The 16,727-nt window shown below is 58.5% G+C and overlaps 1 protein-coding gene across 2 annotated transcripts; it reads right to left on the bottom strand.

The window, feature by feature from the left end:
* Positions 1-17: 17 nt before the first annotated feature.
* Positions 18-14,828, bottom strand: PCBP4 (poly(rC) binding protein 4). 2 transcript variants are annotated; one of them, XM_038770834.1, is made up of 12 exons: positions 14,683-14,828; positions 7,971-8,134; positions 7,455-7,478; positions 7,309-7,341; positions 6,675-6,791; positions 5,905-6,036; positions 5,466-5,594; positions 5,135-5,209; positions 3,129-3,192; positions 2,681-2,733; positions 2,303-2,472; positions 18-1,444 (listed from the first exon to the last, which is right to left on the bottom strand). In XM_038770834.1, exons 2-12 carry the CDS (start codon positions 8,079-8,081, stop codon positions 1,138-1,140), a joined length of 1,215 nt encoding a protein of 404 aa, XP_038626762.1. In that variant the 5' UTR covers positions 8,082-8,134; positions 14,683-14,828; the 3' UTR covers positions 18-1,137. The 2 variants fall into 2 exon arrangements, with proteins under 2 accessions (XP_038626762.1, XP_038626763.1); XM_038770835.1 differs by lacking the exon at positions 5,905-6,036.
* Positions 14,829-16,727: the final 1,899 nt, after the last annotated feature.

Raw genomic sequence — 16,727 nt, 5'->3', positions numbered from 1 at the left:
AGTCAAGCCTGGCCGGGTCGCTGAGAATATTTATTTAAAAAGTGGATTGAAAAAACTGTACAGAGTCTTGGCTGTTGAGAATGCCCCTCCTCCGTGTACCCGGCAGGGCCCACCAGCCTGGTGGACCTTGGATTCTAGCAGCCTTCCCTTGGGGCAGAGCCAAATGGATCCAGTGTAGGTGTGTCAGCCAAGCGGCAGGGAACCAGCAGCGGGGAGGGAGAGTTTGGGTCCCGGGCCTCTCTGAGCCTCAGCTTCACTCTCTGACCGTGGAGGGGCAGGGGGACTGGAGCGGAAAAGCACTGGTGGGGGTGGGTCTCCCTGTTCCCAGCTGCTCCCAATTTCACAAGTAGAGCAGCTCAGCTAGGGAATGTGTGGGCAGAGGCAGAGGAGGACCTTGGGTGAAGGCTTGGGAAGCTGGTTGGGTCTACAGAAAGGGTACCAAGCCTGCCTGGATGGGGGCAATGGGCAGGGATGTTCTACTTGCTGGAGTGGTTTCTCTGCTGGGTCTCTCTCCCTCTCAGCGCACTCCTTTGGTACCCCCTTCCGTAGGCACCGACTCAGGCAGGGAATGATGTGGGGAGGGACTCATGTCCCCATTTTCTGTAAAGGGCAGCTGAGGCGCAGACCAAATAGACTCATCTGCCACCCCTATGCTTGGCCCTGGGTTAAGGAATCAGCTGATATTTTCTCTGTCCCTTTGTCCCTGTGTTGTGGACTTTGATGGATGGAGGTTGTGGGGCAGTCAGAAACAACAGAACCTGATGAGGCTGGGCTTCTACTTTACCCAGCTCCATCCCAACCCCTCCTCTCCTTTGTGGCCCCATGATAGTAAGGTTCCCCTCCCTTTTCCCACAGAGCTTGCTGGCGGGGAGAGTATCCATGCTAGCAGAATTGAGGTGCTACCTGTCCCAAGACCCTAGTGGGGGGGGGTCCTGTGCCCACTCTTCAAACTGCTCAACCTAAGTTAGGGTCCATCCCCTGAGTGGGTGGGGCCCACGGGTTGGAGCCAGCCCCCCGTGGGTCTGGGGGCTCCCTGTTCCCCTCCCTGGTTGGGGGGGGGGGGGTGGGTCTGGCTGGGCCTTGGGGAGGTAATGGTTCTCTTTCCCCCACCCCCAAAGCCCCCGCCTCTCTCTGGCCTCAGTAGGGGGAGAACTTTTGCCGATCGGCCTTCTTGTTGCCGTTGGCAGCAGCCATCTTGGCAGTGTAGGCAGCAAGACCGGCGGGTGGGCCAGGAGAGGAGGGAGGCAGTGTTAGGAAGGGCATGGGCTTGAGGCCGATGAAGTTGGAGAGGGAGATGGCATAGGGTGTGCCCAGCAGGCCCGGGGGAGCAGCGGGCAGAGCTGTCAGGGCTGGCGATGGGGCCAGGGGTGGGGAGAAGGGAGTGGGGAGGTCCGAGGGCCCGGAGCCCGGTGTCCCTGCCGAGGTAGACTTGGCCGTCTCTAGACTGGAGAGAGGTAGGGGGAGGGGTGCCAGAGAGAGGGGAAGAGATAGGTGAGAAATGGGGCAGAGGGGAAGAGATGAAAGAGAGGAGAGAGATGGGTTTGGGAGGAAAGATGAAGAGAGAAAGTCAAAGGAAGGGTGCAGGAGGGCGAGGGAAGAGAGAAAACAGATCAATACTGGTTCCTGCCCAATAACCTAAAGTGCCCCGGATGTCCTGTGTCACCAGGCACTCCATCAGCTCTCCCCTGCCTACCTATCCTCCCTCCTTCACTCCTCCAATACCAACTCATTGTATCTCAATCTCATCTCTCTTGCTGTCGACCCCGTGCTCACATCCTTCCTCCTGTCTGGGACTCCCTCCCCCTTCCTATCTGACAGACCACTCCTCTCCCCATCTTGAAGACCCTAGTAAAATTCTATCCTCCCAGGCTGAAGCTTTCATCTCCCACCCTACTCACTCTCCCTTCTGCATCACCTATGTGGGACCGTGCCCCTTTAAGCACACTGACGCTCACCCCACCCCCGGCCCCACAGCACTTAAGTAAAGATCCTTATTCTCTGTTGCTTCCCCTCTCTGTAATTTCTTTAATGACCATTTCCCCCGCTAGGCTGCAAGCTCCTTGTCGGCAGGGATCGTGTCTACCAACTCTGTTGTACTGTACTCTCCGGCGTGCTCGGTACAGCGCTCCGCACCCAGTAAGCGCTCAATAAATACCCTTGTTTGAGAAGGGCATCCTGTACGGTGATCATTGGACCTGGGATATGTTGCTGCCCTACCCAAGCCCTCTGCCTGCCTGGCTGCCACCCTGTCTTCCCATCCTCATTTCCCCCCACCCACTCGGGATCCTGGCCTCTGGCTCACCAGGCAGTGATGAGGTACTGGGCCAAGGCGATGCTGACTGGGGAGCCGGTGATAGTGACGTGGCGCTCCCCTGAGCCCTCTGTCTGGTTCCCGATCTTGATGTGAGCACCGGACATCTGCCGGATCTCACTGATCTTGCTCCCCTGGCGTCCGATCACACAGCCGATCAGCTGGGGATGGGAGGATGGAGGAAAGGGGTGGGCGGAGGGGAACGGAAAGGGGACGGGGTCACGGCCCTTCCAAGCACCACTAGCGCTGGGGACAGGATCCCTCAACTCCCCGGTGCTTCTTCCCCACCCCCCGCCCGCCCCCACCTCTTGCCCCTTTTCTCCCAGCCCCAGGGCTGGGGGGAGAGCAGCTCAAAGAACCTCTACTTACATCATTAGGAACCAGGAACTCCTGGGAACTGGTCTGAGCACCGGGGTCCAACCCTGAGACCAGGAAGAAGAGGTGTTATTGGGGCCCTTCCAACTCCACCCCTGACCACCTATGGGCCCTCCTGAATGCAGAAGGGATGGGCACAGCTTGGGTGCCCTTCTTCCCTTTCTTACTGCAGGACACTGGGCCAGAGCTCAGTCTGGGGAACTGGGAGGAACCCCTCCCTTCCTCCCCCTCGTTACCGGGAAATGCTCTGAAACTCTGCAAACTCATCTCGCCAACAGCCACTGCCTGGGGAGCTGGGACTAAGCACAGGAAGCCAGTCTGCTGAGCACCTCTTGAGCTGGCCCCCCAGGCCCCACCCATGTGAGAATCCCAGGAACGATCCCATCCCTCCCCCTGGCTCTGTCCCGGCCTGGATGTCCCCACCCGGCCCAAGCCTGCTCACCTGGCACCACGGTGGGAGAGGTGAAGGGGCCTGGAGGCCCAGAGAGCTGCTGCAGCTTGCTGACCTAGAAGGAGCAGGACCGTCAGCACGACTGATTCATTTGGGGGGGATTAGAAGCCCCAGCAGAAACATCACCCGTGCTCTGTACCGTCCCCTCTCTTCTTCCCTCTTTCCCATCCTCCTTTCCCCTTAGCCCCTGTGTAACCCTAGAAGGGAAAGGCTACAGAGGGTGGGGATGGGGTGAGGCAGGGGACTGAGAACTGTTGACCTGATTCCCCTCATCTGTAGTCACTGCCCTATACTGGCCCTGCACTGAGAAGCCCTGTGAGGGGGTTTTGGGTGGGGCAGGAGCAGCATTACCAGGAAAACTAGGGAATAGCCCCCAAAGGGCTACTCTATCCTTAAACAATTATGATGGTATTTATTAAGCACTCACGGGGTGCTATGTACTGGAGTACATACAAGATAATAGGGTCAGACAGAGTCCCTGCCCTCCACAGTGCCTGACACACAGTAAGCGCTTAACAAATACCATAATTATTATTACATGGGGTTCACAGTCTAAGAAGGGAGAACAGGTATTTTATCCCCATTTTACAGATAAGGAAAGTGAGGCCCAGAGAAGTTAAGTGACTTGCCCAAGGTCCCACAGCAATCCAGTGGCAAAGCCAGGGTTAGAACATAGGTCTCCTGACTCCCAGGCCCACGCTCATTCCGCTAGGCCCCATGTGCCTCTCCCTTTTCCTCTGGACATTCCTGACTCCGCACCAGCTCTACTCCTCTGGTCCTTCCCTTCCCCTGCTCCTTGTCTTTGTGTTCCTTGGTCTCCCATCCCAGGAACCCTCCGTCATTCCCCTCCTCCCTCTGGCCCTCTGTTCCTTGGTCTTCTCATCCCTGTATTCTTCTGGTAGGCTCAAAAAGGGAAAGCAGGAGAAAGGGGGATTACCCCAAACCACTTCTTGAGCATCTCCCGACCAGCCCATGGGCAGCCAGTCCCCTTTGCTGCCCTATCTCCCCCCACCACCCGGCACGGGGTGGGGGGTGAGGAGAGAGCCCCCCAACCCCAGACAAGAAATGTTCTGGAGCAGGAGAGGTGGAGCTTCCAGGGTTGGGAGTCAGGAGGGCTGCCAGGACAGCAGCTGAAGAGATCAAGTTGGGCAGGTAAGGTTGAGAGTGGGGAGAGGTGACTCTGCTTCAGGCAGGACATCAGGCTTTTCGGGGTCTGACCCATCACCCAAAAAGCCTCAGCCTGGACATGTCAGGGCTGTACTTTGGGCAAGGGTGGTGGGAGGGGGCCCACAGAAGCAGCAGCCACTTCCACAGCTTCCTGGCCATTCCCCCGGAACTTTCCAGGTAGGCTGCTTCCATGTTCCATCTGATGGTATTGGCGGTTGGAGCCCCACTGCTGCTTTTGGGTGGCGGCACTGGCAACCCAGCCACCAAGCTCTGGGTTTCAGCAGCTGGACACCTGCTGGCACGACTTGGGCAATGAGCCATCGGCTGCAGTGGACCAGGTCGAAGCACCAAGGTGAATATTTTATTTGTGTATGTGTGCCTGCCTGTGTGGATATGTGCAGGTGCACATGCCTATCCCTGGTTGCGGGGGGTGGGGGGCAGATCTAGGCATGTGTACATGCCTACGCTTAGGTATGCGTCTGGGTGTGTATGTGCGCATCCATGCTTGTGCCTGGTTGTGTGCATGTGTGCCTGGGTGGGTGTTTGTGTATCAGTCACTCCTGTCTCTTGGTTTATCTATCTCTTTCTCCCCATCTCTCTATCTTGCTGGTTTTCCTACTTTTTCAGCCCAGTCTCTGGTCGATGCCACTTTGATCTTACAAAGATAACTTTAGGTGGAGGAAAGGCTCATGGATAGCTGGAAGAGAAGGTTTGGAGTCGCCCTGCTTCCCTTTCCTTATGTCCCCCTATTTTGGGGCACCACCGTCCCAGTCCATCTCCCCCTGGCCTCCCCTCCCCGGCTTCTCAACTCCCATCTCCTTGTCCCTTACCTGATTGGTGGAGAGAAGGACGGTGCCGAGGGAGAGGCTGGGGTGGTAGGGAATGGTAGCTCCTTTCGGGGGAGACTGAAGGAAACAAGAACAGTTCATCACGGCCGGATCCCCTCACCTCAGGAACCACCCCCCACCCCCGCACCTCCTTTAATGTCCCCCCTGGCTTTGCTGACCAGCCATCCACTCTGTCAGCTTCATTGGCTCTTCTGAGGAGGGCCCCCATCTTCTCCTTTTGTCTCCCCACTACAACTCCAGCCCTCCAGATGGTCCAGGGGGCCCACAGTAACCCATGACGGGGGCGGCAAGGCGGGGCTGGGCCAGTCAGTACCTCTAAGATGACTGCACAGATTTGGCGCACACAGAGGATGATGGCATCAGGCACCCCGGAGACGGTGACTGCGCGCTCTGTCGAGTTGGGGAGCAGGTCTCCAGCCACCTGCACCTGGGCCCCTGTGCTCTGTGGGGGTGGTGCGGGATGGGGACATAAGGAAAGAGTAGGTCAGAGCCCCGGGAAGGGAAGGGGCCGCCACAGATGGCCCCCAACCCTTGCCCCTCCGGCCCTTTGGGGAGGAGGTGGGAGGCCAGGATGCCTGGGTTCGGCCCCAGTCACTGTCACTCTGTGCTTCAGTTTTCCCAGCTGAGGGTTTTACTGTAGCCGATAGAATGGGATGGACCAGCGCTGCTGAGTGGTGACTCAGTGCAGGGGGCACGCCCAGCCCCTCGCTGCATCCATGGGCCCCTCCCCCCAAAGCTCTCCATCCCCCTACCTCCCGGATCTCCTTGATCTTGGCTCCAGCTTTCCCGATGAGGGAGCCACACTGACTGGCTGGGATGACCAGGCGCAGGGTGACAGGGGGCTTGGAGACACTCCCACCATTTGGGGGCCCTGTGCATAGGTCCTGACGCAGAAGAGAGGGACCAATCAGCTGCCTCCACCAGGCTCCAGACCCAGCCGCCCACCAGCTCACTCCACTCTAGGATGGGTTGGTGGGGATCACTGGATTCGGTCCCAAGAACCGGGACAAGTCCATTCCCTATTTGGAGACTCGGTTGCCCCTAGGCCCTCGCTCCCAGCAGCAGGGGGCTGATCCCAGTCAGATCGAACCCTCCTGGGGATTGTTTGAAGCTGCAAGCACTGGGGGTGCTCAACCCTAGTCTTCCCCGCTCCTGTCCCGCCACGATAACAGGCTTAGGTGATTTGGAGCGGGGGCTGGGGTGGGCGGCAGAGCTCTGAGGTGGGGTCCAGTGCCCCTCTGCCCAAGCTCTGAAGGAGAGACTTGCCCTCCAAACCTGGTTGAGCAGCTACCACGTCCTGTGCCTGCCCAGGGGCAGCAAGCCCAGCATGAGTGACTCAGTGGGCAGGTGGAGACAGGTCAGGGGATTGGACAGAGGCAGGGAAGCCTAGGGAGAGCGAGGCAGGTCCACGGAATGGCTAACAGGAACTTGGGTAAGGTGGGGTGCACCATGAGAACAGAATTAGGCCCTTGGGGTTGCAGTGGAGGGGGTGGGGAGAGGAGGCGGGCACAAGGCAGCTCACCTCATCCAGCTTGAAAGCGATCATGGAGACGGCATGGAAGACGGCCCCCGTGGATCCCGTTATGGTCGTGATGCGCTCAGGGCAGGAGCCCTCAGAGATGGTGATGCGGGCGCTGCTCTGCAGTTGGGAGTGGAGAGGGGGGGGGAAGCAGGGGCAAAGAGGGGCCGGGCAGGGAACAGAAAGGGCCCGGGTGGAAGGGGGGAGGCTGGAGGAGCCCAGGGAAGAGGATGGAGAGCAGCTGGGGAGCCCTGGGCAGGGGGATGAAGAGGGGATGGATGACAGAGGGGCTGGGAAGCCCTGGGCAGGAACAGAGAGGGACCAGGGAATCCGGGGGTGGGGGAGTGGGGGGCTTAGAGCCCTTCTCTACCCCCCCAAGCCCAGCCCCCTTGGAAAGGTGGTCTGTTTCTTGGGAGAAGGCCCAAGGCCTCACAGCCCCTCTTCTCTCTTCACCCACTTCCCTTTCCCTCAGCTCCAGCTGGGAAAATCCCTGGCTCTGTTAGAAATGATTCCACTGTGTCTGCCTGTTCCTGACCTGGGACTGCAGGGAAGTAGTGGGTGGGAAGGCGGCCCGGTGAGGGTAAGGGTTCGATGGAGGAATCGGCTCTCCTGCCCGCCCTCACCCTCTGGTACTCACCTGCTCCCGGATCCTCTTCACCGTCTCCCCTTTCTGCAGGAGGGAAAAGAGCAAGATCCTGAGGCCCAGCCCACAAGCATAGGGCATCCAGCAGGCCCCCAGGAACAAGCAGGGGGCATGGGGGCAGGACAGAGCAGAGAATTTACCTTTCCAATGATGCTGCCCACCTCCTGCAAAGAGAAAATCTGGAGTCAGAGGGATGTCCCTGTGATCCCCCTCTGCCCCTGGCATCGATTTTGTCTCATCCTCTTCTACATTGGGTCAGTGGAGAAGGGCTATGCCCCCTGTGCCTAGGAGTTCAGGACCCAGACAGCAATATCTGCTGACCTCTGATCCTTGACTCCAAATGCCTGGCCTTCTAGATTCCCAGTTCCCTAGTCCTCTCATCCTGCAGAAGGTACCCCATAGCTCTGACCCCTTAACTCCCCCAGTCCTTCCCCCCACCCCATCTGCCCTTACCATGCAAGAGGATGCTAAATTGAGGGTGAAATTGAACTCTGCCCTTCAGGTCCCAGGCCCAGGCCCTACCAACTCCCCCAGCCTCTGGGCCCCTCGTGCCTCATTCCCTCAGATCCAGGCTCCCACCCCACTCCCATTCTGTGACCCCCTCAGAGACCCACTCTCTCTAATCCCCAGTTTCTGCCCCAGCCCCCCAGGCTGACCTTGCCGTGCATGAGCATGCGCAGGGTGAGGGTGATGCTGAGCTCTGGCTCATCCAGCCCATTATCGGAGCCGCTCATTCCGTCTGGCGAGGCTGCGCTGTGGGGATGCATTCACCCCGCCTAGCGGGCAACTGGTGTGGGCAACTGGCTGGAGGAGGACGGCTCTGTGGAGAGGAGGGGGGCAGTGAGTCGGGCAGGTCACCTACCTCCTCGGCCCCTCCTTCGTTATGGAGAACATTAGGTCCCGGAGGGTTCTTCTGGCCCTGCTGTCCCTCTCTCCTAGAGTGCTCAGGAGTACAGTGGCCCTGAGGGCACCAATGGAGCTGCCCAGAAAGGAGGAAATGGTTCAGAAGCCATTTGTTCATCTGTCCATCTGTCCATAGTTGGGGGCACCAAGGAGGACTCAGGGGAGTCCCCCTGTAGACCCTTAGGTGCTCAGAACCAGCCAAGGCTGAGATGAGCCCGAGATTAGCCTCTAACCACACCCTTGCTCCCCCCCCACCCCCCCACTCCCTTTCTGCCAGCTGCTCCTCCCCCTCTTCACAGCATTAAAGCCCTGCTGGCTTGTCCTGGCCCCTTGTCCTGCCTGACTTTAATCCAGTCCCTTAATCCTGCTTGGAAATCTCTCTCCACAAAACTGCAGCCTGCTGGCTGACCCCCTGGCCCAGCCCCCATCGGCCCACTGACCAGGACGCCCCAGCACGGGGCCCACAACGGGAGATGGAGCACCAAGGCTGGAAACTGCGAGTCCCAGAGGTGGGATATCCTTTCTCTCCAGACTCACCTTCTTTCAATGAGTGAATATTGGTCTATTCATGCCTGTTTGTCTTCTCCATGAGACTGTAAACTCCTCAAGAGCAGGGCCTGGATCTTTTACTTCTCCTGTGCATTCCCTAAATTGGTAGCCCAGAGCTCCGCACACAGTAGGCTCCGTCGGTATTGATAAATAATAATAATGCTGGTATTTGTTAAGCACTTACTATGTGCCAGGCACTGTACTATGCACTGGGGTGCATACAAGCGAATCAAGTTGGACACAGTCCCTATCCCATGCAGGGTTCACAGTCTCAATACCCATTTTACAGATGAGGTAATGGAGACACAAAGAAGTGAAGTGACTTGCCTAGGGTCACACAGCAGAAAAGTGGCAGAGCCAGGATTAGAACCCATGACCTTTTGACTCCCAGGCCCAAGCTTTATCCACCACGCCATGCTGCTTCTCTATCCACTATGCCATGCTGCTTCTCTATCGATGTGGGTGAATATCTCGATAGAATGACTGAATTGATCCGACATGTCTGTGTTGACTGGGTATTTGTCCTGTGTCCCCTGCTGAGAAGTAGAGACTCTCCTTTACTCTGGGCCGTGAGTCCCTGCGGCCAGGAGATAGGCCTCTGTGGGCCCTGTGGTACAACTGCATTAAGTGAAGCCAGCACCAAGAGTACAGTTTGGTGCCCTGTCCCTTGGAGGGTTTGTTTTCTTCCCTGAGTAGCCCAAACTGGATCAGCCCTGGGTAAAGGGAGGGGAATGGGACTGGGCTGAGATAGCTAGCCAGCAGGGCAAATGGAGCAGGACAACAAAGCTTCCCCAGTTTGGCCACCGGCTGGTCCGGAGGACTATCCAGAGACAGGAAGGGAAGAGGAGTGGAGGGACCCCCAGCTGCGGGGAGGGCAGGAACCAGAACTCTCTGGGTCTCCTCTTGTAACCTGGACTTGAGGGTCCCTTCCTTCAGGAGTTGGGGGATGCCCTTTAGCTTTCCCCTTCTGCCTGCTGCCCTACAGGAGTTTGCTGGGACTCAGGCCTCCCCATTCTTCCCTTCAGGCCTGTCTGAATTCTCCCACCCTGGAACGACTGCACCCTGGCCCCAGGTCTGTGCTCAAGCTGCCCGATCCATTGTCCTCCCCCTTCTCCCAGTAGCACTCGCGCCCCCCCCCCCCCCCAGCCCCCCAACCCACTAACCCCTTCCGCCCAACCCTCCCTGGCGCTATTTATTGCTCCTGGCCTGGCTGGGCCGGTGGGCGGCTGGGGACTCTGGGCGCCTGCCCAGCGCCATGTGGCTGCCACGCGTCAGGGTGCTCTGACCTCTGCCTCACCTCTGTGGGGGGAGCACAGCCCCCCTGCACCCAAGTGGGAAGAAAGCATCTGGTGGGGGTGGTGAGGAGGGGGCTTTCTGCCTGCACCTCCACAGTTCCTCCTGAGATTCTCCCTCTCCCCTTCCCCATTTCCACCTACATCGCTGCCAGAACCAGAGAGGAAAAGTGGGGCGAGTGGGGAGCTCCAGGGAAAGGCCCCCTTCCAGCTCCCCAATCTAGCCCAGAGGCCCTTCCCCGCCAATTCCCTTTAACACCCCCCCCCATAAAACACAAGTGGTGACAACTGTGTCAACGGTCCCCTCCCCTTCCCCCATACTCCCCTCGGCCTCTGGGTTTCCCTCCCCCCCCAGCTGTCTCCGGCGACAGCTGCCCTATCAAAGGGTCTGGAGGAGGGGAGGAGGGGGAGGGGGTTTAGCGCCACAGGGTTGGGGGGGGGGCAGACCCTCCAGCTCTGGTGTCCACCAGGCTTTGTTCTCAGAACAGAAACAATCCGGGGCGGGGCGGATGGGTTATTCCAGCCCCTGGGGGATTCCCTGAGCCATTCCCCGGGTTTGCACCACCTACTCTGGCCCCATAGCCCATCTCACCCTGGAACAGGGTTGGAGCAGGCCCACTCTGGAATGGGACTTGTGAGGGCTGTGGGGAACAGGAGGCAATTTGCTCCTCCAGTAATCGGGGAGATAGGATCCTGGGGTCCCTTGCCCCAGAAGGAGACAGGCAGCCTCCAGCCACGCCACCTCTTGCCAGCCCTGACTGACTGGCTAGGAACCATGACTGTGCTGGCATCATATCCCACTCATCTGTCAGCTGGTGTGTCTGGGCATGGCAAGGACAGGAGAGAGCGGGCCAGGGGGAGCCAGGGCCTTGCCCAGAGTGGGCGCCGCAGAGAGCTGGGAAGGGGATTGGGTCAAGAGAGGACTGAGAAGAAAAGGGACTGAGGCCAGGGCTGGCATCCTGAGGACTGTCTCTCGGGCTCCCCCCCCAACCCCCATCACCCCTACTCCTCTCCCCTCCCTGGCCCCTCTGTCCATTCCTCTCCTGTTGCTTTCATTAGCAGCCAGCCTCTTTAATGAGCCCAGGCAGCCATTCCTTTCCCCCACCAGGTCAGAGCATGAGGGGGGTGGGGGTGGAGAGGGAGTGTGAAGCCCCAGGGAGGCTAAAAGGAGACAAAGAGGCCTGGACTGAGGGGCTCTTTGCTCTCTGTCTGTCCACAGTTCCCTCCTCAGGAGGTCTCATCAGCCCTCCACAGGGCATGAGCAAGTGAGAAAACAGTCGCCAAGCCTCAAAGCCCTTCTTAACCCACCCCAGCAACGGGAGGGAGGAGGCCGGTCAGGGAGGTCTGCTTAGTGAATCCTGGAGGAAGCCAGGGTAGGAGTGCTGGGGGATGGGGCCAAGCAGCATGGGGTGGGGAGGCTAGATGACAGGAGGGTGATGCTAGGGCCAGCTCTGCAGCCTCCTGCTGTGAATCTGAGTTAATTGCTTCTGGCTTGTGGGTGCCCTGATTCTCGCAGAGGTTCATAAGCAGCAGGAAGAGGGGAAAGAGAGAGGGAGGGAGGGAGGCAAGCCCCGACCCCTCTCAAACAGGCAGTATAGGCAGAAGAGGAAAGGAAGGAGGGAGGGATGGAAGAAGGGGAGGGAGGGGCACCCTAAGCGAAAGCAGCTCTGGAGATGCTGCAAGCTCCTTATAGCATTAAACCCCTAATCCCTCCTCTGTCCAACTGCCCACCCACCCACCTCCCTGGCTCCCACCCCGCAGCCCAGGATTACTCCTCCCCAGGGTCGTGGGGTGGGGGGTGGGGTCAGACACCGAATAGATCCGGCCTAGAACCCAGAAGTTCAGCTGCTTCCCTTTCCCTCCTCCCCTTCAAGGAGGGTGGTTTACCAATTCCTTACTGGGTAGGATCTGCTGGGAGAACTGGGCTAGTCCGACTTGAGTTAGGGGGTCGGTCAGACACCCCACTCACTGGAAGGGCTCCCCCTGACCCCAAACACACACACCTGAGAGAACTTGGCTCTTTCCATATTGAGCTAGTGCCTGGGAACCAAAGATTGGGAAATTCACTAGTCCAGTCCCAGGGTCTCCCCTTCAACTGGAATGGAGCCTCCTCTCTGGGTCTCAGCCCAAGAGAAGTTATTACTATGGGATTTATTGAGCACTTACTATGTGCCAAGCACTGTGCTAGGGCTGGAATAGGTCCAAGATCATCAGGTCAGACACAAACCCTGTCCCACATGGGGTTCACAGTCGAAGAGGGAGGGAGAACAGGAATTTCCCCATCAGCGTCTTCAGCTACCCTCAGGATCACCTATCTTATCCCCTTGGTTCTTTCCCCACTTTGGCACCCAATTTCCCCCTCTGGGCCTCAGTTTCCCTTTGGGTAAAACAAAGTCAACATGGGGGCATGGGGGAGCCTGGAAAGCGCACTCTCTAGGGTAGGGGGGGTATCGGGAATCAGAACTGCTGAGCTGAAGGTGGATAGCCTCTCTTTTCCCTGCCCCCAACCAAGATGGGCACCATTGCTCAGTCTCTAGGTTCTGAGTAATGAGGAAAGTGGCCATCAGAAGCAGCTAGGGGAGACTACAGGAGAGGAGGAGGAAGGGGTATGGTGTGGGCTGTAAAGGGGCAAGTAAGGAGAAACCATAGCACAGAGCATGGGGGTGGGTCCAAAAGTGAGGGATGGTGGAAGGGAAAGCAGAAGGGCTGGACCCTGAGTAAAAGTTCCCCCACCACCGCAGCCTGCCCCCAGGGCCCTGGTCTGTTGTATGGGCTGCCTTCACCACAAGGCCCCCTTCCCCAGCCAGCAGGGAAAAGAACAATTCCTCTGTGTTTCTGTAAGGCTTGCCAGGGGCCAGGTCTCAGCTCTCTGCATGCTGATGAAGTGGGGGGGGGGGGGGGGGGGGGGAAGGGCAGGGGAAGAAGGAGGGAGGGAGGCCTCTGGCAGGTCTGGGAGAAGCTGGGCCACATGGCTGCTTGGGTCTCAGGGAAAAGATTCTCTTTGGCCTGAGGTGGTGGTCATAGAGGTCCAGGATCCTTACGGACCTGGAATCCTATTGCCCCAAGGAGGGCTGAGATGAACATACCCTGCCTGGGAGGGTCTCCTGAAAGCGCACCCCTCTGTGGGTTGTTCCACTGAAAGGGAAAAGGGTGGGGGGAGGGGGCGGGGGGGAAAAATCCTAGGTTGCCCAGAAGATGACCAGCCACAGGTCTCAAAATGGCGGCTAGAGGTGGCGGGAAGGGCCCCACCCTTTCTCCTCCCTGGGCCTAACTTTACGGTTGGAGAAAGAGCCTCTTCGAGAACTGGGGAACTAAGCTCCAACCAAGGTCCAGGAAAAGGGACACTAAACACAGGCCAGATTGCTCTTCTGGAGCTCAGGGACCAGAGCAGACAGACAGGCCAGTTGAGGGCAGAGGGGAGTTGGGGGAAAAGGAAAGGGAGGTGCAGGCGGGGAGTGTCCTGCTGAGTCTCCCCCTCCCCCTCATCTCTTTCAATCTGTCCCTTGTTTGTGCTCCGGCCTGGAGTGCAGGCCGAGTCAGGCTGACTGAGGGAGAATGGCATTCCAGGGAGGGGGGACTGAGAGCCGGGACCCAGGCGGTCTCAGGAAATGGCCTCTCGGGACAAGGTGGGAGCCTGGGCAGGAGAACTAGGGCATCCACCCGGAAGAAAGGGTTGGAGGTGAACTAGGCCTCAACTGCCTGGGTTGAGATGCGAGAGGCTCCCCGCATGAGGGGTTGGGCAGTGGGGTTGCTGAGAGGCTTGGAAACAATGAGGGACCGTGGGAGAACTGGAGAGCATTTGGGGAAGCTGGTGAACTGGGGTGGGCTGAGGGAATGGGATAGCTGGGGGGCTGTGAGGGAAGAGGGAACAGTAGGGGAAGGCCGGTTAGGAATCCTGGGTTGAGCCAGCTAGAAACCTGGTTGGAGAGGCGGTGGCGGGGGGAAATGCTGAGGGAGCTGGGCTGGGGAGGGAGAGGAATGGAGGAGCTTTGGCGGGAGGATGGGAGGGGGCTAGGTCAGAAATATAACAGCACCTGCTTTTCTAGAGCCCCACCCTGAGAAGAACTCTTCCCTCCTCAGGCTCTCAGACACCCAGTTTCCCCCCAGCACCGCCCCACCACCAGTACATCAAGCCTGCGCAGGCGTGAGTCGGGTCCGGGTCCCTGGGGGCACAGCGGGGTGTGTCCTCTGCAGCCCCCCAGCTTTGGTTCCCCGGGATACCCTCGGCCTTCCAAATCTCCCTTTGTGGGGTGGGGGGTGCCTATAAAAACCTGAGCCACTGAGGTGCTCTCAGGGGATGGGTCCTCTGCTCTGTTTCCAGTTCTAGCAAGCTCCCCCAGTCTCTAAAAAGGAGCCGCCTCCCTCCAGTTTAGGACAAACTGTCCTGGTTCCCACCGGGAATCGGGGGAGACCTCCCCTGCAGTCTCTGCTTATACCTGGATGTAGGGGTGGGGGGATGGTTCCTGATGGCTGCTCTACCTGCTCTTCCCCCCTCCCACCACATTAAAGCCCCCCCGGGGGGGAGCCCCAATAAGGCCCCCAGAAGCTAGGTGAGGCGCAGGGCCCCCACTCTGCCTTAGAAAAGCCCCCTCCAGCTCCCTCCCTTCTACCCCCAGCCCCGTACCTTTGGGGTCTGTCCTGCGGGGTGGCCGGACTTCTCAGTCCCACATTGTCCCTGGGAGAGGCGTCGCTCACAACTGCTAGTGACATCAGCCGCGAACAATGAAGTGTTTGACAGGCGAGAGCCGGGGGCCAGCAGCATTGGAATATGTGTGTGCCCCCCCGCGCCCCTCCTCCACACACACACACCCCTCCCCAGCCGCGGCCCCCTCCCCTTGCAACCCCGATCCCGCCCTCCCTCCCTCCCGCCTGGATCCGATTACAGCGGATAAAGGAGACAGGCCCCAAACAATGCACAGTGGGTGAAACCATCTGCCAAGGACAGAGCTTCGGCCCCCGCCTCCCTCCCTCCCTCCGCCCCGCCCCCGTCCCTCCCCCCTCCCCCCCGCCCCAGCGCAGGGATGCTCTCGCCCTCTCCAATGCCGCTCTTTCTTGGAAGCCCCGGCACCCGGCGACAGGCTCAGCCTCGGGGCACCGGGCCCCCCCAAACCCCAGGCAGCCCCAGCCCTCCTCCAGTGCCATTCTCTGGGTCTGCCGGTCTCCTCCCCGGCCTAGCTCCATCCCACTGTCCGTCCCCCTCTGCGTTGCTCTTTGTCCCTCTATCTTTTCCCTCTACGTCTGTAGGAGCTGTCGTCGGCTCGGTCGGTCTCTCTCGCGGCCTGATTTGCGTCTTTTGGTCTCTCTGTGTGCAAAGCTGGGACTAGAAGCCCTCGATCTCCCTGTGGGGCCACAGCTCCCATTCCCCGAGGACTGTGTGTTTGTGTATGTGTGTGTGTGTGTATGTGTGTGTTTGTGTGTGTGTAAGTGTTGGGGGGGGCGATGCCCGCCGGGATTATAGGACATTTCGTTCCCGATCTGATGCGGCCTGAGAAGCGGCCATTTTCTTCATCTTCCCTCCTTCCCTGCAGTCAGATCGGGGTGTGGCTGCCTAGCCCCCAGGTGACAAAGGCCCAGGTTCATACATCTTTACATTTTGCATTTCAACGGCTCCCTGCCTTCACACCTACTCTGCCCCTGCTTTCTCCTACCAACCCAGTCTGTTAACTCCTCATCACTGGCCTCTTCACTCTCAAGGGCCCAAGGACAATTCGACCAACAACTCAGTGCATCACCGGATTAAGTAGTTATTTCTGTCTTTTACCACAACTACAACACTTCAACTTCAGTCTACCATGACCCTTCAATGCCCCTGCTCCAGTCAGTCCATCCCTGTCCTCCCTTCCACCTCCCAACCCCTCCCTGCCCTTAGCACCGTCCCCACCCCTCTTCCCTGCCTCTGGTCTACAACACCCTTCACCAGCGCTTAGAACAGTGTTTTGCACATAGAACTTGATAAATACCATCATTATTATTATTCACCCTCAGATCCAACAATTACTCTCCCCGCCTTGCAAACTTCATTGAAGGCACCTCTCCTCTAAGAGGCCTTCCCTAAGCCCCCCCTTTCCTCTTCTCCCACTCCCTTCTGCTCCCCGACTTGCTCCCTTTACTCATCCCTCCTCCAAGGCTCACAACACTTATCTGTAATTTATTTATGTATATTAATGTCTGTCTCCCCATCTAGACTGTAAACTTGTAGGCAGGGAATGTGTCTTTATTATATTGTACTCTCCCTAGCACTTAGTACAGTGCTCTGCTTACAGTAAGCGCTCAATAAATACGATTGAATGAATGAGTCAGTGCTATGCTCCAAGGCTGCTTCCTGACCATCCGGTGAGGTGGACATGCTGGCGGCCACTGCAGAAATAGGAACGCCCAGCTGAAGAACAGTCAATAGGCTGTGCATTTGAAACAGCCAGATAGCCTATGGCTGGGAGGTAGGGTTCTTGGCTTCTAGTTCTAGTTTCCCCTCATCCCCCCCCAGGGGAACATGGGGACAGCTCCTTCTGGTTTCTTGGCTTGTTTCCCCCCTCCCGGTTATGGGTAAAACTGGTATCGGGGGCACTTGCCAAGGCTGGGATTGGATCACTTTATCATTGCCAGTGTAGTAACTCTTTCCTACCCTTATTTCCAGGCCCTGCCTCCCACCCCCACCCCTCACATGGGAAA

Source organism: Tachyglossus aculeatus, chromosome X2, assembly GCF_015852505.1.
Source record: "Tachyglossus aculeatus isolate mTacAcu1 chromosome X2, mTacAcu1.pri, whole genome shotgun sequence".
NCBI classification, from domain to species: Eukaryota; Metazoa; Chordata; class Mammalia; order Monotremata; family Tachyglossidae; genus Tachyglossus; species Tachyglossus aculeatus.
The sequence above is the reverse complement of the archived record's forward strand: the minus strand, read 5'-3'. Positions and strand labels throughout refer to the sequence as shown.